This window comes from Rhinatrema bivittatum, chromosome 6 (assembly GCF_901001135.1).
Source record: "Rhinatrema bivittatum chromosome 6, aRhiBiv1.1, whole genome shotgun sequence".
NCBI lineage: Eukaryota > Metazoa > Chordata > Amphibia > Gymnophiona > Rhinatrematidae > Rhinatrema > Rhinatrema bivittatum.
In genome coordinates this window covers 330569117-330595003 of record NC_042620.1, presented here as the reverse complement: position 1 = coordinate 330595003, position 25887 = coordinate 330569117, and the positions used below count along the sequence as shown (strand labels likewise).

At 43.1% G+C, this 25887-nt stretch overlaps 1 protein-coding gene across 1 annotated transcript in view; it reads left to right on the top strand.

The window, feature by feature from the left end:
- Positions 1 to 25887, top strand: part of CHIC1 (cysteine rich hydrophobic domain 1) — a 69639-nt gene that overhangs the window by 29944 nt on the left and 13808 nt on the right. Inside the window, exon 3 of the mRNA XM_029607690.1 lies at positions 13728 to 13883. Within this exon, the coding sequence (XP_029463550.1) occupies positions 13728 to 13883 (156 nt within the window). The remainder of the gene's footprint in view (positions 1 to 13727; positions 13884 to 25887) is intronic.

The following is a 25887-nucleotide window of genomic DNA, read 5'->3' as shown; positions in this document are numbered from 1 at the left end:
ATATCAGTTCAGACTCCTATCTGTGCAGAGCACCTCGAAGTAGAAACTCTTCTTTCCTTGGAGTCGAGCACTTCTGAGTTGCTACAACAGAATGAGGAAGAACCCATATGGGCGTCTGAAGAGGAAGTATTTCCTCCAACCTTAGCGAAGAGGGTACCTCAGCCCATGGACCAGCTCACAGAGTTGGTGAAGAATTTATTTTTCTCTTTGACGCCTGAGGATAGGAGGGAAGGCTTGCAACCTCTCCTCTCCAAGATGGGGGAACTGTTCCCACAGAGTGGCATTCTACTTAATTCAACACCAGTACGCAACTCACTGTAATAGCTCCTGTCTATAGGTCTTGGCCCCCAACAGTCTGGCAATGTCAGTCTTCTGCAGTTCCTACAATCGCCAACAGACTCTGCAGCGATCCTGGTGCACGAGTTATTTCAAAATCTCCAGTCAAGGATGTTTCCCACCTCATGGCTCAAAAGCTTGATTTTGAAGTACATGATGTAGCCAGCCCCTAGGTTTGACGTAGTCCAGATTCCTGACCACTCTATGATGGTCATCTCTCAGGCATGCCAAAAGGACTTAGGAGTACTCTCAGTATTCCCTCAGGAAAAGACCTAAAACTTCTGGGCACCTTTAACAAGAAAGTCTTCCATAATTCTATGTGGAGTACTCTGATTGTGGTGCATCAATTGTATATGGCTCATACCTGCATGTGTGTCAAGAAGCTGAAGCCTTTAATGGAATTGCTGGACCAGGAGCAGGCTGATGAAGGATGCGGAAAAACATGATAAACATGTAATCGGCTCAGTTTGGGTCATTTGATACTGCAGCCAGGACCTCAGCAGCAGCCATTAGAGCATGAAGACTGATCTGGTTTTGGGCTAGCAGTCTGCATGAAGATGTATATGATCGCTTCATTGTTTGGATCACAGCAAAGAGATGATAGCTCAAATTAAAGAGCATCAAGCCACGATTCAGTCATTGTCAGTCGGAGGAGACCAGCATTCTCTGCCCAGACATCAGTATTTCTCTTATAGATGACTGTTCTTTCAAAGATGCCCTTCCTACTGTGCAACAACTCCCTGCCAGGGAATGTCAAAGGGAAAATGTCAAGTGAAGATTCTGCAGCAGATGCAATCAAAACCAGGTACGGTTTTTGAAGGCCCTCAAACCTGACTGTCTTACCCCCTCTGGTGTGGGAGAGGGTCTAATTTATTTTTCTGGAATGGTAGAAGATCACCAAGGACAAGTGGGTTCTAAAGTTTATGGAAGATGGCTACCACTTTTCAGCCTTTTGTCACTTTTCAGCCTTAAATTCAGACCCTTCGCATCTGCCTAACTATATCTGGAAGTGGTCTCTCATTCTGCAGACGGTGATAGAGTGAATGCCTTTGCAGAAGTTTGTTAAGGGATTCTACTCCTGGTGCTTCCTCATTACCAAGAAAATGGGAATATTGAGACCAATTCTGGATGTACAAAAACTGAATAAACTACCGGTTCCAGAGAAATTCAGGATCACCTCCCTCCACACAATCCTCACTTTTATTCAACTGTGGGATTGGATTTTCACTCTAAATCTCAAGGATGCTTATGCACACATCCTTATTCATCTTTCTCACAGGAAGTTCCTCAGATTTGTAGTGAAGGAGCTACGTTACCAATACAAAGCATCCCCTCTAGCTTTTTGATGGCCCTGAGAGTGCCCAGCGCTGGTAGCAGCCCGACTTTAAAGGATAGATGTCTGTGTATTCTCTTACCTAGACAACTGGCTAGTGATGGGCCTATCCCAGTAGGGGGTTCTGCAGTCATGGGAAGATAAATTGGCTCCGCCAGACCTTGGGATTACTGATCAACAGTCTATCCCCTTGTTCAGAGAATTCAGTTCATAAGTGTGTGGATAAATTCTGTACAGGAACAAGCCTTCTTCCTGCAGAAAAGGGCCATAGCGCTAAGAGGCCTAGTGAAGTCACTCTTGCATTGGGACGGTCTCCAGCAAAGAATAGTCTTGTTCTTCTTTGACCAAATGGTAGCTGTTGGGACCTTCAGTGGGACCAGCTAAGGAAATGTCCCACCTCATATTGGTGATATTTAAAATGAAAGCATCCCTTCTCTGGTGGTTGGAACAGTTAGTCATGAATGTAGGCCTCATCTCATGAAGCAATTCTCTGTACCGATGCTTTCACTGAGGGGTTTGGGGGCTCATACTTGTATGTCTTGAACTCAGGAAGCGTAGACCTTTGTGAAGAGTTGCCTTAAAATCAATCTACTAGAACTGCATGTCATTTTATTATGAAGGAAAAGCTGTCTTTCACCATTGGGAAAGAGAATACTGATCCAGATGGGCAATTAGGTGGCCATGTTCTAGATAAACAAGCAAATGGGCATAGGACTCATTCATGCTCTGCCAGGAGTCTGTCTGGAATTGTCATGGGGTTCACCTGTAAGCCATCTTATCTTCCAGAAACATAAACACACTAGCAGACCATCTCAGCAGAGTTCTACTGCATGAGTGGTCCATGGATGAATGGCAAACAGATTGTTGGGCGTCTTCAGAGATTGATTGAACAATCAACCTGTTTGCCTCAGAAACGTCAAGAGGTTCAGCTGCCAATGATTTTCTGCTAAACTATTAAATCTGTCTACTTTATGCATATCTACAAATCCCATTTATTACAAGGACAGTCTAGAAGGTACTTCAGGATCATGTGCAGATGATCCTCATTGCTCTGGCATGGTCATGGCAAGTGTGGTTTCTATACCTCACCCAGTTGTCAGTATAATCTCCAATTCCATTAGGAGCTTTTCCGTTTCTCATCACACACAGAACAGAATCTGCCACCCTAATCTCGCCTCACTGGCCTTCATGGCACAGATGTTGAATACGCAGTCTGTTCCTTCTGAAAGATGTGGAAAATGTCCTGACTTTGGCCAGGAGACCTTCCATTTTAAGAATGTCAGTCCTGCTCTCTGGATTTGCTCCAATACTTGTTTTGCCTTTCTTATTCAGGGCTTGGTTCTTCAGTGAAAGTGCACCTCAGTGTGATTGCAGCATACCACCTACAGGTGGAAGGAGTTCCAACCTCCGTACATCCTTTGTATCTCATTTATGAAAGGATTGTGGCAATCCAAGCCCCCAGTCAGTAAACTACCAATGCTTTGGAGTCTTAATGTTGTCTTGCTTCGGCTTATGAAGCCTCCCTTTGAACGTTTGACTAGTTTGAAGGAAATTGTTCCTTTTATTGCTGCATCCACTCAAAAGGTTAGTGAATTTCAAAACCTGGTCTCCTATTCACTATACCTTCAATACTTCCACAGCAGGGTGGTTCTACATAATCACCCTAAGTTCCTTCCAAAAGTGGTGTCTACTTCTCACATTAACCAAGCCATGTGCTGCCTATCTTTTTTCCAAGACTATATGAGAAGGATCTTCACTCTTTGGACTGTAAGAGAGCCTCATTGTCAAGTTTCTCAACTGTTTTGTATCTTTTGATCCTAATAAATTGGGTGGCAGTAGCCAAAAGAGCTCTGTTCAATGGCTAGTAGACTTACCACCCCCTGTTATGCACTGGCTGGCTTGAGATTTTTGACTGTTATAGCCCATCAAGCGAGAGCCATGGCATTTTCTGTGGTTCACCTCATGGCTGCATCCACTGAAGACATGACTTGGTCTGTATATACATTCACATCCCACTATTATCTGGACAGCATGTCAAGAGATGATAGTAGTTTTGACAAGACGTTTTGCACAGCCTGTCAACCTAGTAGTCCATTCTCCACTAATGGGGCCAGATTGCTTTTTCAGTAATTGCTCTACTGCGCAACTCTCAGCTTGGGATTCCCCACATATCATGGCTAATTCAGCCCTGCTTGTCAACAGAGAAAGCAAGTTTGCTTACCTGTAAATAGGGTTCTCTGTAGACAACAGGATAAATTTGCCAGGCTTATTCTCACACCTCCCTGAAGAGTTGACTACTTTGCTAAAGCTTAAGTTCTGCATAAGATTGAAGGGCTCACAAGGCAGTGTGTGTGTGTGGGAACTCTCGTGTATACCCAGTAAAGTTTACTGAGCTCTGAGAAATGGGGTCCTTTCAGCGCTATCAAATGACATCACGGCAGGAGGGGGGGGGGAGAGGAATTGGATTCAGTCGACAACCAATATGGGCCCTGACTTTAACAGTCTGCGTCACCAATAAAGAAACATAAGGGAAAAAGCACAGGGCTGCTTTTATGGCCAAGTCCTTAAGCAAAGCTCGTCAAGCATTGCTATCTGAGTTTTCAAGAAGGCTCATCACAGGGTAAAATTGTTGCTAGCAGTACATTTTTTTTAAAGGTTATCAAAAGACTTGGGGGGGTAACTGCACAGAGCGGCAGCTGCTGCCCATAAGAGAAACATGGGGGTAACCTGCATGGCAAGCTTTCTGGGCAGACTGGACGGACCATTTGGTCCTTTTCTCAGTCATTATTAAGTTACTGTGTTTCACCCATGTGTCATGGCTAATTTAATCCTCCTGACTACGGTGAACCCTTTTTATAGGGAAGCAAACTTGCTTTACCTCGGTATAACCAGGAGAGACTCTGAGCAGGAGAAGCAGATCTGGTAGAAATAGTGGCCCAGCAAGACGCTAAACCAGAAGAGAGGCGAGGCATGGAGAAGCAGGTTGAGTAACAGCAAGAATGGCAACACAGCAAGTTAAAACCTTTTTATTCAGTTTAGCTTACAATTAGATCATAGATTTAAAAAAAAATTTTTGCCTTGTTTTATATAATTTAATTTTCTGTTTTAAGTTAAGTGATGTTTATTATTTTACGATGAGGATTTTGTTGTCATTTTAATTCTTTTTGTTTTATTGTCCTTTTTGCTGTATTATGTTTACATGGTGATGTAAGGTGCTGAGGCCAAAAACAGTTTGTGCATTGGTTCTATGTAGCTATGACCTCAGTCACCCTGTCGCTTGCTTGGAAATTCAGGGAATCCCAGCAGAGGAAGGTTTATCTTAAGGAGGATCCAACACAATATGCAAATCTACTCCATGGAATAGTAACACTAATGAAAACCAAACCACCACTGGAAAAAATTGCATTTCTTATATAAGCATAATGACATGAAATCACTTTCAGAAGAAAAGCACATGGGCTGGACAGAGAAAAAATGTCAAGTCTGGTGCAGACAGTTTCAATCATTGTTTAAAAAAACCAAAAACCCTTCTACAAAAGGTTTATTTTTCTTAATCTTGTTAGCGTCTTTCATACACTTTAATACAACAAGTCTGTGACTTCACAAAATAAGCTACGTACAATTTAAATAACTCTCGATGAATTTATAAAAAGGCAGATTCTTCTTATTCCGATTTAGGATGTTAGGCATCAAAATACACACATCCCAAATTTTCTGTGGAGTCTCTTGTCCAATTTCTATAAAACAAAAGAGAGAGCGAGCACATTGTCTTTCCTTATGTACTTAAAAAAAAAAAAAAAGTTAACTCTTAATGTAATCATGCATTGGGAGTTAAAAATAAACAATTGTGTTATCCCAAAAATGTGTGCACTGCAAATTAGCCTGCACAAAACATAATTTCTTCATCGGGTCGGACTAGTCTAAAAGACTGGGTTATGCTCATCGACCAGCAGATGGGAGATAGAGACTGACAGGTTCCCGGATGTTGCCTCTCTCCATGCATCCATGCTGACCTCAGCCTAGCGGAATATTCTCATTCATTCTCACTCTCACTCATATATGGTGGGTGAGCATCCCACGCTGTTGAACTGAGGCATTGTTAGCCAAGCAGAATCCGTTAAGGGGACTATTGCTGAAGTGACAGCAGTGATATTTTGGATGGGCCCAAGGTTTAACAAGGGTGGACACTAGGCATGCAGATTATACTCTTCTTGATAAATAATGCTGTAGCGTGCACTTATTTATTTTACTATATTTAGACATTTTATATACTGTCCCATGTAAAGATCACAGTGGTTTACAAAATGACATTCATAGTTACAAATTCAACAGACAAACATAAGCAGAACAAAGCGGATGGTTACAATGTGGGTATTCATATGTAGGTGTTAAACTCCATAATTCTAGAGAGGGTTTCTGGGGCACATGAAAATATGACAAGCAGTGTTGTTCCTCACAAATAAAAGGTAGTTTTCACATCTTAGTCTGTGGGTTGTTTGAGAATCATGCATTCTCTCGTTTGATTTATTCTGCATGCTGTGATTATTATTTGTTTGACAACCGAGTTCTGTTTGCTACACTTGTTACACTTTTAATATTTCAAACTGTCTTCATGCACTTACCAAATGCTAAAGCCAGGTATATATTTATAATAATCCCAGTTTAGGAATGCTGCCTTCGTAAACTGTCATTAATTGCAGCTCTCACACATCCAATTTTCCCTGCCCCATGCTCATCCACCTCCTCTCAACCCCTCACCCATATCATCCTCTCCCCAGCAGTCTCACATTCACTCCCCAGATCCCCTGCAGTCTCATTCTCACCTGACCCCCACCCTGTCAGCTGCCTCCCATCCTCTGCTGGCCCTGCTGTGCCGTCCCTTTGCAAACTACAGCAGGAGAGCTCAAACAAGCAGCCTGACAGACACTGCCTTACCTCATCCGGCCAGTCTGTGTTATTTCAGTGAGCAAATTTTAATGCCCTGCCATGCTACTGCTAAACATTTATTATAAATCTTTCCTTGCTTCGATTCTGTTGCACACTGAAGGTTCCTCTTCCCGTATGTTGTGATATTATAAGGATTACATTTCAGATGCCTGTTTTTTTTTCCCCACCAGTTTGCTTCCCACTGGATGTGTGGAGCTTACAGTTTCCCCCGTTTCCTTTTCTCAGCTGTAGCTTTGGGAGGGCAGGCTGTCATGGGGGGGGGAGGGGAGTCGGAGAAGTCCCTCTCTGTTACAGAGGGGGCTCAGATATCAGTGCAGCGCTGGTGTGAGGCCTCTGATTTCAGTGAGTCTGAGAAGCAAAGCGGGTCGGCTCAGCTTCTGACGGCCTCCAGCACCTCTCTGCGCTTACATTCCCTACCCTGGGTAGGGAATAATATATTACCTAATGTCCCGCTCCTGCTTAACGCCTGCTTCTCCTGCATACTACTGCAGACTTTGTTTCCTGCCACCTCTGATCTTCTCGCTTCCGTGGATTTTTTTTTTTTTTGCTCTTTGGCTGCGTAGTGCAACAAGCCTGCTGCAATTGGCCCATCCCTGCCCCCTTGCCAAATACTCACCGAAGCTGCTGGCTCTTTTGTCATTGGCCCTAGGTGGCTGCTAGATGCTTGTTGTTGGCCCCATGGTTAAACTTGCAAATTGAAGGGAAAAATTGGGTGGGCAACTGCCCACCCGTGGCTGCGCCACTGAGTGACAGTATTCACTCCTTCCCTCTGTTGAGCTTGGTCCTGGCTCTGCGCATCTTCACCGTTGCTTCTTCCTTAATTGGAGTGATGGGACCAGGGGGCTTCCAGTGACATTGCCTTGGATTGAGGTAAAGTTTATTTTACTTGTCCTGATTCTCTTTCCTCTTGTCCTCACCCCATTCCCCTCCTTTTGCTACACTTATCCTGATACTCTGAATTGGTAGAGGGTTCCTTTTCTCTGTGTGTGAGCAGTCTGGCTTGCCGGAGGACAGAGTTGACTGAACTCCATCTATTCTTCTACAGACCTTTACAGACCAAGAACAACCAAGAGCTCGCTTACGTAGAAACAGAAAATGCAGTAGTCTTCAGAAAAGTAGCTTTATCAAAGCTCCTACTTCCTTCTCCTCTCATTTGGGGCCTGCTATCCTCCCTAGGGGCCTGTCTGCCTTATCCCTCTCCCCTTGGGAAACATCTTGCAACCACCCTTGTGAGCTGTCTTAAAGTGGACCAGACTAAATGTGTATTAGACCCTTTAAGGAGTGTCTAATATACATTTCTTTACAGTAGCATAAAGCAAAAAAAAAAAAAAAAAAAGAGCAAGGGCTGAGAAGTGCTCTGTCAGGACTTGTGAACAGGGCAGGTTCAACAGCAGTGTGGAGGCCACAAGGGAAGCCAGTAAGGTATTGTGGCCTGATTTGGTACCTGGGGTGTTCTGCAGCAGCTACACAGAAGATAGGTGGCAACATGGCTTCCCTTGAAGAGTGGGAGGAAGCCCGTGGTCTGCAGTAGTTCTGGAGTTAGGAGAGTGCATATGGGGAGTGGAGAGACTCTGCCATGGCTGTTCTGGAGCAGTGAGCAGGAAAGTATAGCGACAATCCAGGGGGATGGGGAGTTTCTGATAAAACGGGATCAGCAGTTGCAGATTCTCTCACAGATGCAGGCAGTCTTGAAGAGGGCCTAGTGGCCTTTTAACAGTGCATGCAAGTGAGAGGGACATATAGCCTCCCTTCCTTCCCTCAGTTGAGCAAGTCTTCTCAAGGGGCGAAAGCTGGCAGTGAGTTCCCGGGCCGGCTCATCTTTTTGTGGAGACATCTGTGGTGTGAGGCTGGCAGCGGAGTCATTCTTCATCTAGGAGTGAAGTTTAGTCGGACTCTCAATTCAGGAAATTGAAATGAGTATTCCTGATCCCATAAGCATGGGAAGGCTTCTTTCCCATGGCGACAGTTGCCGGATCCACCAGAGCTCAGGGATTGAACATTGTATGGAAGCCTACAGTGCCAAATGAGGCACCAATAAGAGGAGCCCATTTCTGGGCCATCCCTCTCAGAGCAAAAGAAAGTGTCATGCCTGCTTCTCTGGAGCAGGCATGTCCTCGACACTGAGGTGGGAAATAGCTCTGTCAGTGCAGGGCCTATTGTCCTTCATGGTGCAAAAGATCCCCATGCACCAAGTCATTTGTTTTATCCATCCCAGGGCCAACCAGGGTGCCAACTGTGTCCTTGGCATGAAGCTCAAACTCTAACGTTCAGTGGACCTACTCAGCGTGACATACCAAGGTGCCCTCAATGGTATCAGAGTGGAGGGCTTTGCATAAGGGAACAGCACAGGACTGCTTCTACAGCCAAGTCCATAAGCAAAGCACATCAAGTAGCACTGTTTGAATTTTCTAGAAGGCTCATCACCCAGTAAAAATGTTGCTAGCAGTACATTTTTTATGAGTTATCTTAAGGCTTGGGGATAACTGCATGGAGTGGCAGTTGCTACCCTTAAGAGAAACATAAGAGTAATCTGCATGGCAGATACTACATAAGGAATTTGCTGGGCAGACTGGATGGACCATTTGGTCCTTTTCTGCCGTCATTACTATGTTATAAGGCCAGGAATCTCACCACTGAAACTAGGGCATGGCAGGAGATGCAGCTAGTGCCATCCTTGGGCCAACTACAGCAGAGTCAGTGGCTTTGGTGCAGAGTTCTTCCACAGCTGTATAGACAGCTTTTAATGATGATGAAATGATTTGGATCTCCAAAGATCAACTGCATCACAGAGGGTTCCCTGGCACATGGGGTCCAGCTGTCAGAGCTAGTGAATGATTTCTTTGTCTTCTGAAGCCCTAGAGGGGAAAATTAGAACCTCTCTTGTCCAAAGTTGAGGAAGTCCCACGCTGGTGCAAACCTCTCCTCAAGAGCTTTTGAAATTGATTCTGCAGGTAATGGATTTCTCTTCCAAGAACTTATCCAGTCCTTTTTTAAACACAGTTTCACTAACTGCACTAACCACATCCTCTGGCAACAAATTCCAGAGTTTAATTGTGCATTGAGTGAAAAAGAACTTTCTCCGATTAGTTTTAAATGTGCTACTTGCTAACTTCATGGAGTGCCCCCTAGTCTTTCTACTATCCGAAAGAGTAAATAACCGATTCACATCTACCCGTTCTAGACCTCTCATGATTTTAAACACCTCTATCATATCCCCCCTCAGCCGTCTCTTCTCCAAGCTGAAAAGTCCTAACCTCTTTAGTCTTTCCTCATAGGGGAGCTGTTCCATTCCCCTTATCATTTTGGTCACCCTTCTCTGTACCTTCTCCATCGCAATTGTATCTTTTTTTGAGATGCGGCGACCAGAATTGCACACAGTATTCAAGGTGGGGTACACAGTATTTAAATGTTCTTACCAGACATTTCTTCCTCCACCTAGCAGAAGTTTCTTCAGTCACCTTTGTTCTCTTCAGGATCATGGCTTAGTGGTCCATTGTGGTTGGGAAAAGAGGAAGATTCTACAGGGATTCTTTCAGATCCACTACTCGATTTATCTCTGGAGGATTTCTGCTACTCCCAGTTCTTGGTAATGTTATCAAAGATGCTGTCCATCAGTGTCAGGAAGGAACATAAGAACATAAGAAAATGCTATACTGGGTCAGACCAAGGGTCCATCAAGCCCAGCATCCTGTTTCCAACAGTGGCCAATCCAGGCCATAAGAACCTGGCAAGTACCCAAAAACTAAGTCTATTCCATGTAACCATTGCTAATGGCAGTGGCTATTCTCTAAGTGAACTTAATAGCAGGTAATGGACTTCTCCTCCAAGAACTTATCCAATCCTTTTTTAAACACAGCTATACTAACTGCACGAACCACATTCTCTGGCAACAAATTCCAGAGTTTAATTGTGCGTTGAGTAAAAAAGAACTTTCTCCGATTAGTTTTAAATGTGCCCCATGCTAACTTCATGGAGTGTCCCCTAGTCCTTCTACTATCCGAAAGAGTAAATAACCGATTCACATCTACCCGTTCTAGACCTCTCATGATTTTAAACACCTCTATCATATCCCCCCTCAGTCGTCTCTTCTCCAAGCTGAAAAGTCCTAACCTCTTTAGTCTTTCCTCATAGGGGAGTTGTTCCATTCCCCTTATCATTTTGGTAGCCCTTCTCTGTACCTTCTCTGTACCTTCTCCATCGCAAGGAAAAGATCCTGAGAACAGATGTTTTCAGGCTTTTAATGTTTCTTCAATCTCCAGCAGATTCTGCAACTATCCTGGCTCACAAGCTACTTCTGGACCTCCAGTTAAGGATGTAGCAAACACAATATCAAGTCAGTTGGGAGCCCGGAAACTGTAGTTGAAATAAGGGATACAGGCTTACCCAGAGTTTGGGGTCATTCATATCTGCATGAATGCGTGCAAAAGCTTTCTGATTCGACAGACCCAGAGCAGGTGGGTATCCACTAATCTGGTTTTGTTTGATGTGATGAAAGGAGCATAAGTCTCTTTCATATGTTAGTCAAGAAATGCATGACATTAGTCCAATAAAAAGACATTGCCTTAAAACTTTTTGCTTACTGACCTTTATATCTGTACATGCAAGTAGACTAACAGGGCAACCATAATACTTACATAAGAAGTTGTCAGACTGGGTCAGACCAAGGGTCCATTAAGCCCAGCTTCCTGTTTCCAAGTGGCCAATCCAGGATACAAGTACCTGGCAAGTACCCAAAAACGAAATAGATCCATGCTATTTATGCCAGTAATAGCAATAGCTATTCCCTAGGTCAACTTGATTAATAGTTTATGGACTTCTCCAAGAACTTGTCCAAACCTTTTTTTTAAATCTAGTTAAGCTAACTTCCTTAACCACATCCTTTGGCAACGAGTTCCAGAGCTTAATTATGCATTGAGTGAGAGAGAATGTTCTTCAGTTTGTTTTAAATATGCTACTTGTTAACTTCATGGTGTTGCCCCCCTGTTCTTGTACTGATTTACATTAACTCGTTCTAGTCCTCTCATTTTATAGACCATCATATCCCCCCTCAGCCGTCTCTTCTCCAAGCTGAAGAGCCCTAACCTCTTTAGTCTTTCCTCATAGGGGAGCTGTTCCATTCCCCTCATCATTTTGGTTGCCCTTCTCTGTACCTTCTCCAGTGTATCAATATCTTTTTTTGAGATGCAGCGACCAGAATTGTACACAGTACTGAAGATGCCATCTCACCATGGAGCAATACAGAGGCATTATGACACTTTCTGTTTTGTTCACCATTCCCTTTCTAATAATTCCTAACATTTTGTTTGCTTGCTTAACTGCCACAGTACACTGAGCCGACGATTTTAATGTATTGTCCATTCTGTCACCTAGATCTTTTTTGTGGGTGGTAATTCCTAACATGAAACCTAACATCATATAACTAAAACATGGGTTATTTTTCCCTATATGCATCACCTTGCACTTGTCCATTTAAATTTCTTCTGCCATTTGGGTGCCCAATCTTCCAGTCTCGCAAGGTTCTCCTGCAATTTATCACTATCCGCATTTGATTTAACTAATGTGAATAATTTTGTCTCATCTATAAATTTGATCACCTCACTCATCCCGCTTTCGATATCATTTATAAATGTATTATAAAATAGTCGTCCAAGTACAGATCCCTGAGGCACGCCACTGTTTACCACTCTCCACTGAGAAAACAGACCATTTTAATCCTACTCTCTGTTTCCTGTCTTTTAACCAATTTGCAATCCACAAAAGTACATCTTCTCCTATCCCATGACTTTTTAGTTTTTAGAAGCCTCTCATTGGTGCTATTGGATTTTCAGAAGGTGTTTGGCAAATACACTACATCTACCGGCTCACCTTTATCCACGTTTGTTTAATCCTTTCAAAAAAAAATGTAGCATAGTTGTAAATCCATTCTGACTGTGTTGCCATTAAACCCATGTCTATCTATATGTTCTGTGATTTTGTTTTTTAGAATAGTTTCCACAATTTTTCCTGGCACTGAAGTCAGTAGATCACCCCTGGAGCCTTTTTCAAATATTGGGGTTACATTGGTCACCTTCCAGGTAGAATGGACGATTTTAATAATAGATTACAAATTACTAGTAATAGATCTGAAATTTCATTTTTTTAGTTTTCAGATTTACTACTCTTCAGTTTGTCAATCTGGCCTACTACATCTTTCAGGTTCACAGTGATGTGGATCAGTTCATCTGAATTATCACCCTTGAAAACCATTTGTGGAATGGATAAATTTAGGTACACGCATTCACTGTCAAATTTTCCTGACTTTTAGTTAAAGCACGCACACTTGAAGTTAGTTTACCCCACAATTTCACTTCACCCCAAACTTTTAAATCCCAATATTGCCCAGCTAGCAATAATTACCAGTCCTCTTCAGCTAGCAAAATCTTCTTTTCCTCTCAATTCTTCTTGCATGGAATGAATTTGATTGGCTAATATAATTTGTATTAACTAGCTGACACCCATTTAAAATTCCCTGGAGGTCTCTCTTCATTGTCCCTCTCCCACAGTCCAGACCCAGCACTCCCATCCACTATAGCATTTCTTTCCCTTCTTTCTGATCCGCTGCCCAGGCCCTCTCCTCACCAACCAAACCCACTTCAAGCTGACCTTGCCAGTCTCTAGGAGTTCCCCAGTCTTCCCCTTATCCTATCCCTTGCCCCATTGCAGGTCTGGACCTTTCGGGGCAGGAGCAATCACAAGTCACTCTCGTCCCACTGCCCCTGCAATTCAAAATGGCTGCCAGTCATCCTAAAACCGGCGCCATTATTTTCATAAAATACATAATACATCTAGAATATTTTTTGAACAAACAAAAAGGAGACCTAGAAACAAGATTTACAATAAGCAGTGCCAAGACTAAAAATGCACCCCCTTCTATGTTGGAGACTATAGGTAGCGCTGCTTTAATAAAACCAAAATTCCCTAAACTCCCTTGAAAATGCTTCTAATGATGGTGCTGCCCTTGCTTGTTTCACTTGGTGGCTGCACTGTCCTGTTGTAATTCCTTTGTGGTGTTACTCGTGCGTACGCTGAATATTCCCTGCAAACCAGTAAAGTCTCTTCTCCGTTGTTTCAGGTCGCCCCAGAAGAGTTTAAGACCAGTCTTGGCCGTGTGAATGCGTGTTTGAAAAAGAATCTCCCAATCAATGTAAAGTGGTTGCTGTGCGGCTGCCTGTGCTGCTGCTGCACGTTGGGCTGCAGCCTGTGGCCTGTTATTTGTCTAAACAAAAGAGTAAGTACAAAGTGTACAGTTTTATGGTGCCGGACGATTTACAGCGGCTGCTAATGGTAAAAAGCTGTGCAGATGTGTAAACAATGAAGTAACCAAACCCTTTTCTTTATTAGAAACGTTTCCCCTAAACTGATTTAACAAAAATCATGGAGCAAGTTTCACAGTTGTCTAATTTGCCAGGAGTATCTTTCGTGCTTGGTGGTCGATATTTATTTAAGCACGCTCAGGCCAATTCTGGTGAATAAAGGCACTTGGTTGTTGTGTTAATGTACTTAGATTCATAGGCTTAAAGGGCAGCAAACAAGTTAGAGGCGAGTATCTTTTATTGGAGTAACTTAATACAATTATAAGCAGCAGATCCCTGCAAAATAAGCCAAGGATGATTTACGACCCATACAGGTAAACCGAAGGTTGGGTTGCCACATCCGTATGGGTTTTTTTTGCCCCAGCAATTTCTTCCAATTACATCAGGTTGTCTTCCAGTTTAGTGCACAGTGCTCTGTCGTACGTTTTATCATCTGATAACATAAGGGATTTGAATCAGCTGCTTTTTCTTAGTGCAAGAACTTGAAAATGCGTTACTTGAAATCCCCAAAAAATTGACACTGAGAATGATGGATCCCACTATACTGTGTTACATAAAAGAAGAGATCACAGTATAAGGCTTCAAGGGAAGGGGGGGTTAGACTCAGAAATGATCGTAAGGAAAATGTTTCATCACAGAAAGAGTGGGGGATGCACAGAACAGCTTCTTGTGAAGATGGAAAGGAACAGTAATGGAATTCAGGAAAGCACAGAGGATGCCTAAACTGCAGGGAGTTGAGGGGGCAAGCCTGAGATCAGTTGGGGCTGTGTGGCACTGCATCAGGAATGAAAGTGGGCCGACCCTACTGGCTGTGGAATCCTTGTTTGTATGGAAGAGCGGAGGCAATTAGCCTGGGGATTGGGCAGCATATGGATATTCCAAGCAGGTGAAGGAGAAGAACTTAGGAAAACAGAGACACAACTGAGTGTGTGCAGTGGGAAGGGGAAGGAAAGAAAGACCAGGGTCTGGGATCAGTTGTTGCACCTGTTCAACTTCAGATTGGACTCGCACTTGCTAAGCAAGACCTCCATGGTGAGAAGGGGAAGGTGGAAAGAAGTTGGAATATGGAAATCCAGTGGTTCTCAACTTTTGTTTCTGGCAAGACGCACCTGACAGATGGTTCTCACATGCATGACACACTGAACACATGACCGTCATGGGGCTAAATGTGAATATGTACTCTGTATCTACAGGAACCACCCTGACCCCCCAACAATGGGTACAGAACTAGGGCATTCTCCATTCAGTTCACCATACAAAAAAGATATTTCTGGTGTGCTCTCACTAACAGCAACATAAACTCTCTCGCCTACCAGGCGCAATAGCCCTCCTCATGAAAAAAACAACTAATTTACCACCAATGCATGTCCTATTGAGAACACAACAAAAAGGATTGATACAAATGCCTGCATTCTAGTAAAATACCTCAACTTAGTCACACGCAAAGCCGACCTTCACCAAGTACAGAAAGACCACAGATTACAAATATGGAGACAGAAACAAATGGATATCCGAAAAAGCCACTCTGCATGCAGTGCGAACCTGGAGAAATGGAAAGAGAAATAGAGCACCTAACATAGTGACAGGATCTGCAATAATGCACACAAACTAACCCGCACAAAGTTACACCTGCATTATGGCATGCACTCAAACAGTAACAACCCTATCTATGAAAAGGCAACTCTATAAATATTAAACCAGGCCCTAAACACCAATATACTTCCTATTAAAGAAACAGGACAAGCCAAGCTGTTATAGATCCCCCACACAGAAACTTCAAGCTTGCGGAATACCCTTACCTGGGTGTCACACGCAGAGCACAGACAGACCCTCACCAAATACAGATTAAAGTGACAATCACGTTACATTTTTTTGTTTTCCCATTGTTGCACTGTATACTGAAATAGAATTTATTTATTTAACATTTTTTATATACCGATAGCCGTTTGCACATCGTATCGGTGTACATTTAACTCAGAACTAGTAGGCGATGCCTTTACATGGAACAGAAACTAAAAATAAACAGTAAAGTATATTAAGAGATATTACAATGGACAAGTTAAACAATATTAATAAAAGTAATGTACAGTATATGTACAATAGCGTCAACAGTCATATAGACAAAAGATTTTCGTACGTCGGGTGGAGGGTGTAGAGGGGAAGTAGGCTTGTTGAAAAAGCAATGTTTTTAATTTCTTTTTGGGGTGGATGTTTCTGTGCAGAGATCAGGCGGGAGAGAGTTCCAAAGAGGGGGCAGCGAGGGAGAATGCTCTATTCATAGTATAGTTTAGTTTGTAGGGTTTGATGAAGGGGGAGCAGAGTGTTCCTTGGAGGGCAGGACGTGTAGATCTAGTGGAGGAGCGAGGAAGAAGGGGGGGGCAGAGCCAATTGAATTTTTCATTAGAGATACTTTTGTGGATGAGGGATAGTGTTTTGAAAAGGATACGTGATTGGATAGGTAGCCAGTGGAGTTCTATGAGGGTAGGTGTGATGTGATCTTAGAAAATACATCCAATCATTAGATCTTAGAATAACATCCAATCATTAAAAACTTACAAAATTATTTAAAAAGACAAATTCTCTAAACACCAATAAAATATTTTAAACAGCATATACATCACATAATACACAATAATTAGAATGGCAGTCAATCAAGAAAGATAAACTTAAAAAGCCACCTTTGCTTACCTTCTCCAGCAACTTTCCTACTCCTTTCCTTTGTAGGACAATAGCACACAGAAGCAGCAATGGCTGCTGAAGCTCTGTCCTTGTACTCCTCTTCCTTAGGGCCCATGACTAGTCTGACTCACACCAGTCACCTCCCTGACCAATCTTTCTCTTTCTCTCTCACACACACACAAACGCACACCAGTTATCTCCCTGACAAAAGAACATGCCATACTGGGTCAGACCAAGGGTCCATCAAGCCCAGCATCCTGTTTCCAACAGTACCTGGCAAGTACCCAAAAACTAAGTCTATTTCATGTTACCGTTGCTAGTAATAGCAGTGGCTATTTTCTAAGTCAGCTTAATTAATAGGTAATGGACTTCTCCAAGAACTTATCCAATCCTTTTTTAAACCCAGCTACATTAGCTGCACTAACCACATCCTCTGGCAACAAATTCCAGAGTTTAATTGTGCGTTGAGTAAAAAAGAACTTTCTCTGATTAGTTTTAAATGTGCCCCATGCTAACTTCATGGAGTGCCCCCTAGTCTTTCTATTATCCAAAAGCGTAAATAACCGATTCACATCTACCCATTCTAGACCTCTCTTGATTTTAAACACTTCTATCGTATCCCCCCTCAGCCGTCTCTTCTCCAAGCTGAAAAGTCCTAACCTCTTTAGTCTTTCCTCATAGGGGAGTTGTTCCATCCCCTTTATCATTTTGGTCGCCCTTCTCTGTACCTTCTCCATCGCAATTATATCTTTTTTGAGATGCGGCAACCAGAATTGTACACAGTATTCAAGGTGCGGTCTCACCATGGAGCGATACAGAGGCATTATGACATTTTCCGTTTTATTCATCATTCCTTTTCTAATAATTCCCAACATTCTGTTTGCTTTTTTGACTGCCGTAGCACACTGAACCAACGATTTCAATGTGTTATCCACTATGACACCTAGATCTCTTTCTTGGGATGTAACTCCTAATATGGAACCTAACATTGTGTAACTGGAGCATGGGTTATTTTTCCCTATATGCATCACCTTGCACTTATCCACATTAAATTTCATCTGCCATTTCAATGCCCAATTTTCCAGTCTTAGAAGATCTTCCTGCAATTTATCACAATCTGCTTGTAATTTAACTACTCTGAACAATTTAGTATCATCTGCAAATTTGATTACCTCACTTGTCGTATTCCTTTTCAGATAATTTATAAATATATTGAAAAGTAAGGGTCCCAATACAGATCCCTGAGGCACTCCACTGCCCACTCCCTTCCACTGAGAAAATTGTCCATTTAATCCTACTCTCTGTTTCCTGTCTTAGCCATTTTATAATCCACGAAAGGACATCACCACCTATCCCATGACTTTTTACTTTTCCTAGAAGGCTATCATGAGGAACTTTGTCAAATGCCTTCTGAAAATCCAAATATACTACATCTACCGGTTCAACTTTATCCACATGTTTGTTAACTCCTTCAAAAAAGTGAAGCAGATTTGTGAGGCAAGACTTGCCCTGGGTAAAGCCATGCTGACTGTTCCATTAAACCATGTCTTTCTATATGTTCTGTGATTTTGATATTTAGAACACTTTCCACTATTTTTCCTGGCACTGAAGTCAGGCTAACTGGTCTGTAGTTTCCCGTATCGCCCCTGGAGCCCTTTTTAAATATTGGGGTTACATTAGCCACCCTCCAGGTACAATGGATGATTTTAATGATAGGTACAAATTTTTACTAATAGGTCTGAAATTTCATTTTTGAGTTCCTTCAGAACCCTGGGGTGTATACCATCCAGTCCAGGTGATTAACTACTCTTCAGTTTGTCAATCAGGCCTACCACATCTTCTAGTCCATCTGAGTCATTATCCATGAAAACCACATCTGATAGGGGTATCTCCCCAACATCCTCTTCAGTAAACACTGAAGCAGAAAAATTATTTAATCTTTCCGTGATGGCCTTATCTTGTCTAATTTAACCCCTCGATCGTCTAAGGGTCCAACTGACTCCCTCATGGGCTTTCTGCTTCGGATATATTTTAAAAAGTTTTTACTGTGAGTTTTTGCCTCTATGGCCAACTTCTTTTCAAATTCTCTCTTAGCCTGTCTTATCAGTGTCTTACATTTCACTTGCCAACATTTATGCTTTATCCTATTTTCTTCTGTTGGATCCTTCTTCCAATTTTTGAATGAAGATCTTTTGGCTAAAATAGCCTCTTTCGCCTCCCCTTTTAACCATTCCGGTGATCGTTTTGCCTTCTTTCCACCTTTCTTAATGTGTGGAATACATCTGGACTGTGCTTCTTTGCATCTGAACTGAATCACAAAGTGGACAAATTCTGCTCCCTGCACAGGCAACAACACAAGTTAGCCATGGAACGCCTTCGCTCGCCCCTGGAACACAGGCCTTCTATACGCGTATCCCCTGATACCGCTGATAGCCAAAACTCTTGTGAAACTACAACAGGACAAAGGGTCAATGATACTCATAGCCCCGTATTGGCCTCGACAAGTATGGCTTCTCATGCTTCTCGACCTCTCGATCAGAGAGCCCATTCGCCTGGGCACAGCACCCACTCTCATAACTCAGAACCAAGGCATGTTACGCCACCCGAACCTTCAAACTCTATCCCTCACAGCCTGGATGTTGAAAGCTTGATCCTGCAAATGCTCAACCTTTCAACTGATATCTCTCAAGTGCTTTTAGCTTCACGAAAGCCTTCCACATGAAAATCCTATTGTTCTAAGTGGAATAGATTTACCATATGGTGCACACAAAAAGGTATTGATCCTTTTTCATGCCCCACTCCAGACTTCCTTGGTGAGGGTTCCCCTGAGTGCCATCTCAGCGTACCACAAGGGAGTAGGGGATGCCCCAGTAACAACGCAACCCCTTGTGAGAAGGTTTGAGGGGTCTATTATAACTTAAGCCCCCTCTACTGCCACCAGTCACTGAATGGGCCCTAAATGTAGTGCTTGTGCTCCCCGTTTGAGCCTTTGCACTCCTGCGATGTTAAATTTCTTACATGGAAAGTTCTCTTCCTAGTAGCCATTACATCCGCTCGAAGGGTTAGTGAATTACAAGCACTTGTCACATACTCACCCTATACCAGGTTCCTACATTACTAAGTGGTCCTCCGTACTTACCCAAAATTCCTTCCCAAGGTGGCTACTGACTTCCACTTGAATCAGTCTATAGTCTTGCCCACATTTTTCCCAAGGCCTCACTCACTAAGGTGAGAGGGTTTTACACATCTTGGACTGTTAGCGTGCACTTGCATTTTACCTAGACTGCACGGCAGTCCATAGGAAATCCACCCAACTCTTCATTTCTTTTGATTAAAAACAAACCAGGAGTTGCAGTGGGCAAGCAAACTCTCTCCAACTGGCTAGCAGACTTTATCAAATTCTGCTATGAAAAAAGCAGGCCTTCCCTTCCAGGGATGAGTGAAGGCGCACTCAGTAAGAGCCATGGCAACCTCGGTGGCACACTATCATTCAGTACCGATTGCTGAGATTTGTAAAGCTGCAACATGGAGCTCTCTTCACACATTTGCAGCTCATTACTGCCTGGACAAGGAAGGACGACAGGACTCTTCCTTTGGCCAATCCGTCTTGAAGAACTTATTTCCAGTATAATCCCAACTCCTTCCACATCTATCTGCTGTGATTTTCAGGCTGCCTCATTTTTACCATCAGTACACCAGTTGTTGTGCCTGTTGCACAAATTGTACGCTGTTGGTCCAAAACAAATGTCAGCCTGTAGCTTGCTAATCACCCACATGTGAGGACTACCATCCTGCTTGTTCTAGGAGAAAAGTAGAATAGCTTACCTATAACAGGTGTTCTCCCAGTATAGCAGGATGTAGTCACCATGAAACCCACCCACCACCCCGCGGAGTTTGGTCAGAAATGTTTTATTGTTTTATTTTTTCGCTCGCACCTTTTGCTACAAACGAGACTGAAGGGAGACCCCTGTGGCTACAGGGATTATGGCATGCTGGGTATGCTCAGTGTGCCAGTCAAAAGTTCTAGAAACTTTGACAGAAAAGTTTTCCGTGATAGGGCTCCGTCCAGTGACGTCACCCAAATGTGAGGACTACATCCTGCTGACCTGGGAGAACACCTGTTACAGGTAAGCAACTCTGCTCTCTAGTATCGCCACCTCAGCAGTAGTTGCAGCAGAACGGTCACAGCATTGGTCACATGCCTGTGCTGCTGTCTACTCTGAGCTCAGGAGGATTGTGAGACACTTAAGGTTTGTAGCCATGTTGAGATCCTGATGAGAATCCATCCACAAGTACCAATGCACCGATGTTTAATAGGCCATCTCAAGAAAAATTTGACCACTTAATTTCAGACACCTTGGAAGCTTTCAAAGAACTGTTGGGGATTTTTTGTTTTAAATTAGTTTAAGATATTTTCTATTAGGCATTTGCTTGGTTTTCTTTGTGCTCTATAGTTGAATTGTATGAAATGGCAGTTGTGAAATACATCTATCCCTGAGGCTGCACTGTAAACTCTGTGCTTTAAAATCAACAAGTATGCACCACATCTTAGATCTCTGAGAAATGCTGTTCTCCTGGAACCCTATGCCACTCGTAAATGATAAACTCTCCTGGGGAAAGCTGCTTTTGTTGGGGAAAAAAAAATCTTCAGAGGGATAGCCTGTACAAGTGACAGACCTGATGATAAATTCTGTAGTCTAGCCAGTGCCTCCAGGGTCAAGAAATTCTGCAGGCTCCCCTTGGAAATGCTAAAGTGCTTGAGGGTATTCCCACCCTAAATTTCTGCTGCAAGTCTGCATTTTATAATTAAGACAAGTAAAGAATGGTACTGCTTTTGATTATAACTAAAAAGTATCTCCCAGTAGTCCATAAACTATTTACAGATATAAATATGAATGCTTGCACATTCATGTGTTTGGATACCAGATTACACAGAACATTTAAAGGATGATTGTAAAAACCATTTCCATGGCTAAAATAGTACTTTTGCCACAGAAATGGGTGTCTTTGAAAATTGCCCACCCTATATGCGCACAAAAGTATGCCTGTCGCTTTGTGCATGTACTTTTACCTGTAATGGTGGGGAGTGCTCCTGTGGGGTGGGGAATGGTTTGCACTTATGTGCAAACTTTCACATTTTCAAAAGCATGCACAGAACCTTTCTTGGAAAAAGTAGGCACTAAAATTAGCAGGTATAAATGTGGGGAAGTAGTTTTTCTGAGATTTTCAAAGGGAAAGTATATACGTGTACTTTTCCTATGAAAATAAAAGCAAAGTCTGCAGTTTGCACCAGTGCAGGCAGTTATAAAATTACCTCCTTAGCTGTGGAGCCTCACAAATCCCAAATTCAATTGGATTGAGACTGACTCGTACCTTTATAAATATGTCATTAAAACTTGAAATTTTCTGTCTGCAACCTTTCTTGTGTTTGAAGTTTATGTAACTAACAAAATAGAAGCACCTGGTAAAGCATCCTTATTTTATTGAAACATATTTAATTGCTTTACAGTTTTCAATAAATCACCAAAAGCAATGTGCAAAATTAAAACATCAAGTTACAATTTGTAAAAACTAAACAAAACTAAAACAATTCTACAACATCATTTTGCCCTTATTTGCCTCTTTCCCCCTTGGTTTGGAGATGTGTGCCAGAGAGCTTACAGAGAGTCCCCAAAAGAGGTATTTTTTAAAATACATTCAGCTTCAGGCACACAGGTGGCTTGTTTACAAGTCTCTGCGGAGGCATGCCAAGTGGAAAAGGCATTCGCCGAAGACAAGCAGGATGGTAGTCCTCAAACATGGGTGACATCATCAGATGGAGCCCTGATGTGGAAAACTTGTCAAAGCTTCTAGAACTTTGATTAGTCACTGAGCATGCCCAGCATGCCCTATACCACAAGTCCACGAGGGGTCCCTCCCAGTCTCTTTCTGCAGCTCACACTGTGAGTGAGCCCACTTTGGCTATTTTTTAGCTTGTGGAAAACCTTGGATTTTCTTGTGTTTTTTGCGGATTTTTCCTCGTTCTGTTGCTGGGTCCCTCTCTGTGCCCTCCCTTAATGTCTCTAGTCAGGGTTTTCGGCGATTTGGGTAAGTTTCCTTTTGTGGTCAGTTCCCGTGGCAGTGGTGCATCGGTGCCCACCTGCCATCGCTGCCATCATTTTCACTTCATCCCTCTTTTAGTTTCATCTGTCATGGCCACGTCCAGTTTTCGGCGAAGCCCCTACTGCCCGAAGACAATGTCCATCACGGATCTGCATGAAATGTGTCTGGGGGCATCACATGAGATCCAGGGTTGCCGCTTATGCGCCCAGATAACCATGAAGGGATGTATGCTTTATCTCAACAAGATGGAACAGTTCTTTGGGTTGAAGAAGTCCAAGCCATCGTCAACAGTGGCTTCAAAGAACCAAAGAGGTACACCGATGGATATCAAGCCATCAATATGGGGGGGTGTCATCTGTTCCGTCTAAGAAAAGAAAAGTTCAAGATGCTTTCCCTGGACACCTTGATCCCCCTTTTGCAAAAAGGGGACCTAAAGGATGCATATACTCACATCAAGATCTTCTCCAGTCACAGAAGTATCTCTGATTTGTGGTGGAAAAACAGCATTTCCAGTACCTGGTGTTGCTGTTTGGGCTCATGTCAGCCCCATGGGTCTGGTGGTGCACCTATGCAGGCTAGTAGTGCATGTTTTCCCATATCTGGATGATTGGCTGGTCAAGAGCACGTCTCACACAGGGGCCATCAGTCCATGCATTTCACCGTCCGAGTATTGGAGTCACTAGGGTTTGTTCTCAACTACCCAAAACCCCATCTCAGCCCATCACTTCAATTGGACTTTATAGGAACCCTGCTAGACATGGCTCAGGCCAAGGCTTTCCTGCCTCGTCGGAGAGCCATCACCTTGACCATTGTGGCAGAGATCCAGCAGGTGTCAGACTGGCATATGTTGAGACTGTTGGGCCATATGGCTGCAATTGTCTGTCACTCCCTTGGCACGTTTACACATACACAGAGCCAATGGAGCCTGAGGTTGCAGTGGCGCCAGGCCACTCAGAGCCTCCAGGAATGCATCCGAGTCACCCCGTCTCTCTGGGACTCATTGTCCTGGTGGCGGGTACTTTCAGATCTGGAACAAGGGATCTTTTTGTGAAGTCTCCCTACCCAACTGCAGGGTAGAAAGTCTGATACTTCACTTTCAATGCATATCCAGCATAGCTCTCTGCTTCAACGGCAGGGGAGAAAGTCTGTTACTTCACTTTCAACGCATATCCAGCATAGCTCTCTGCTTCAACGGCAGGGGCAATGTAGAAAAGAGGATCTATATATGACACCAACAAGGACTGAATTGCATAGTCGAGTAAGCAAAAGCATGGGTGTAGCTTGCTTATTGAGGCGGTTACTACCCCTAACTAAGCTACATATTCAGTTAGATGCAGTTCCAACACTGCTCTCTACATTAATGGTGGGGTGGAAGGGAAATATCTATCCATCAATTTTTACTATCAAAGTTTACTATCCATCAATTCCCTTTTGACCAGCCTCAAACTTATACTAAACACAAACAAAACAGAAATCCTCATCTCACCGGACGAAAAACACACTACCTTCAACATTCAAAACTTAACACAATCCACAATACCACCCATCAACCACTCACCGTCAGTCAGAGACTTAGGGGTGCGCATCGACAATCAATTCAACCTTAAATCCTTCATCCACAACACAACTAAAGAATGTTATTTCAAACTTCAAGTGCTAAAAAATCTGAAACCACTCCTTCACTTCAGTGACTTCCGTTTAGTAGTTCAGTCTATAATTCTATCCAAGTTAGACTACTGCAATTCTCTTCTGCTAGGTCTTCCGTTATCAGCCATAAAACACTTACAGATGGTACAAAACGCCGCGGCGAGGTTACTCACCAATACCAACAAAAGAGCCCACATCACTCCAATTCTGTTCTACCTCCACTGGCTTCCCATAAAAGCAAGAATCACATTCAAGACTTTATCAATGATCCATAAGGATATTATGGGCAGCGCCCACTTAAATCTTACCTCGCAACTACGCCTTCACACATCAAAAAGACCTATCAGATTTAATTATAAAGGTTCTTTATTTGCTCCCCCGATCAAAACTTCGCTAGCTAAAAGGGCACTCTCCACAGCCGGACCCACCCTTTGGAATTCATTACCGCCTGATCTGCGACTTGAAACCTGTTATTTAACATTCAAGAAAAACCTAAAAACGTGGCTCTTCCGGCAAGCCTATCCGGAATCGAAGGTACACTTTGACTCCGATCAATGAGCAAAATAGCTCACTACAAGGCCCAACACAGACCTTTTACCTATTGTTTATTCTTGTTAGTTGACAACTACTATTGTCGTATATTGTATATATGTGTTTTATCTATCACATCTAATTTTATCATTTATTGATTTTAGTTCTTTTTGTTCAATTTGTGGATTGTTTAATGTAAACCCGAACGTTACCTGTTCAATACTCTATTGTTTAATGTAACGCCTTACGGCGAAAGTTTTGTTCTTTGGAAACCGTCTTGATTTGATTTGCATATCGAGAAAGTCGGTATATAAAAACCCTAAATAAATAAATAAATAAATAGAACTAAAAGGTACTAGGAGCCAAGCGTAACAAGTAAGAGGGAAAAAAAAAAGTGCATAGCTTGCTGGGCAGACTGGATGGGCTGTTTGGTCTTCTTCTGCCGTCATTTCTATGTTTCTATGTTTATGTTTCAAATTGTCTTAATCATGGATGCATACACCCTGGGGTGGGGAGCTCATGTAGATGGGCTCAGCATCCAGGGTCTCTGGTCTGATCAAAAACGATCTTGTCAAATCAACTTCTTGGAGCTTCGAGCAATCGGGTACATGCTATGGGCTTTCAGAGATCGGCTGTCGTCAAAGTTGACATGATCCAGACCGACAACCAGGTAGCCATGTGGAATGTCAACAGGGAGGCACAGGATCATACCTCCTGTGTCAGGAAGCGGTCCAGATCTGGTTGTGGGCCCTGTTCCACAGGATGGTGCTCAGGGCCATATATATGGCCGGGACGGAGAACGTGGTAGCAGACAGGCTGAGTCGAGCCTTCAGACTCCACGAGTGGTCCCTTGACCATGGAGTAGCAAATCAGATATTCCGCCTCTGGGGGAGCCTGGATGTAGATCTGTTGGGTCCCCCTGCAACAGGAAGATGTCTCAGTTCTGTATCCTTTACAGGT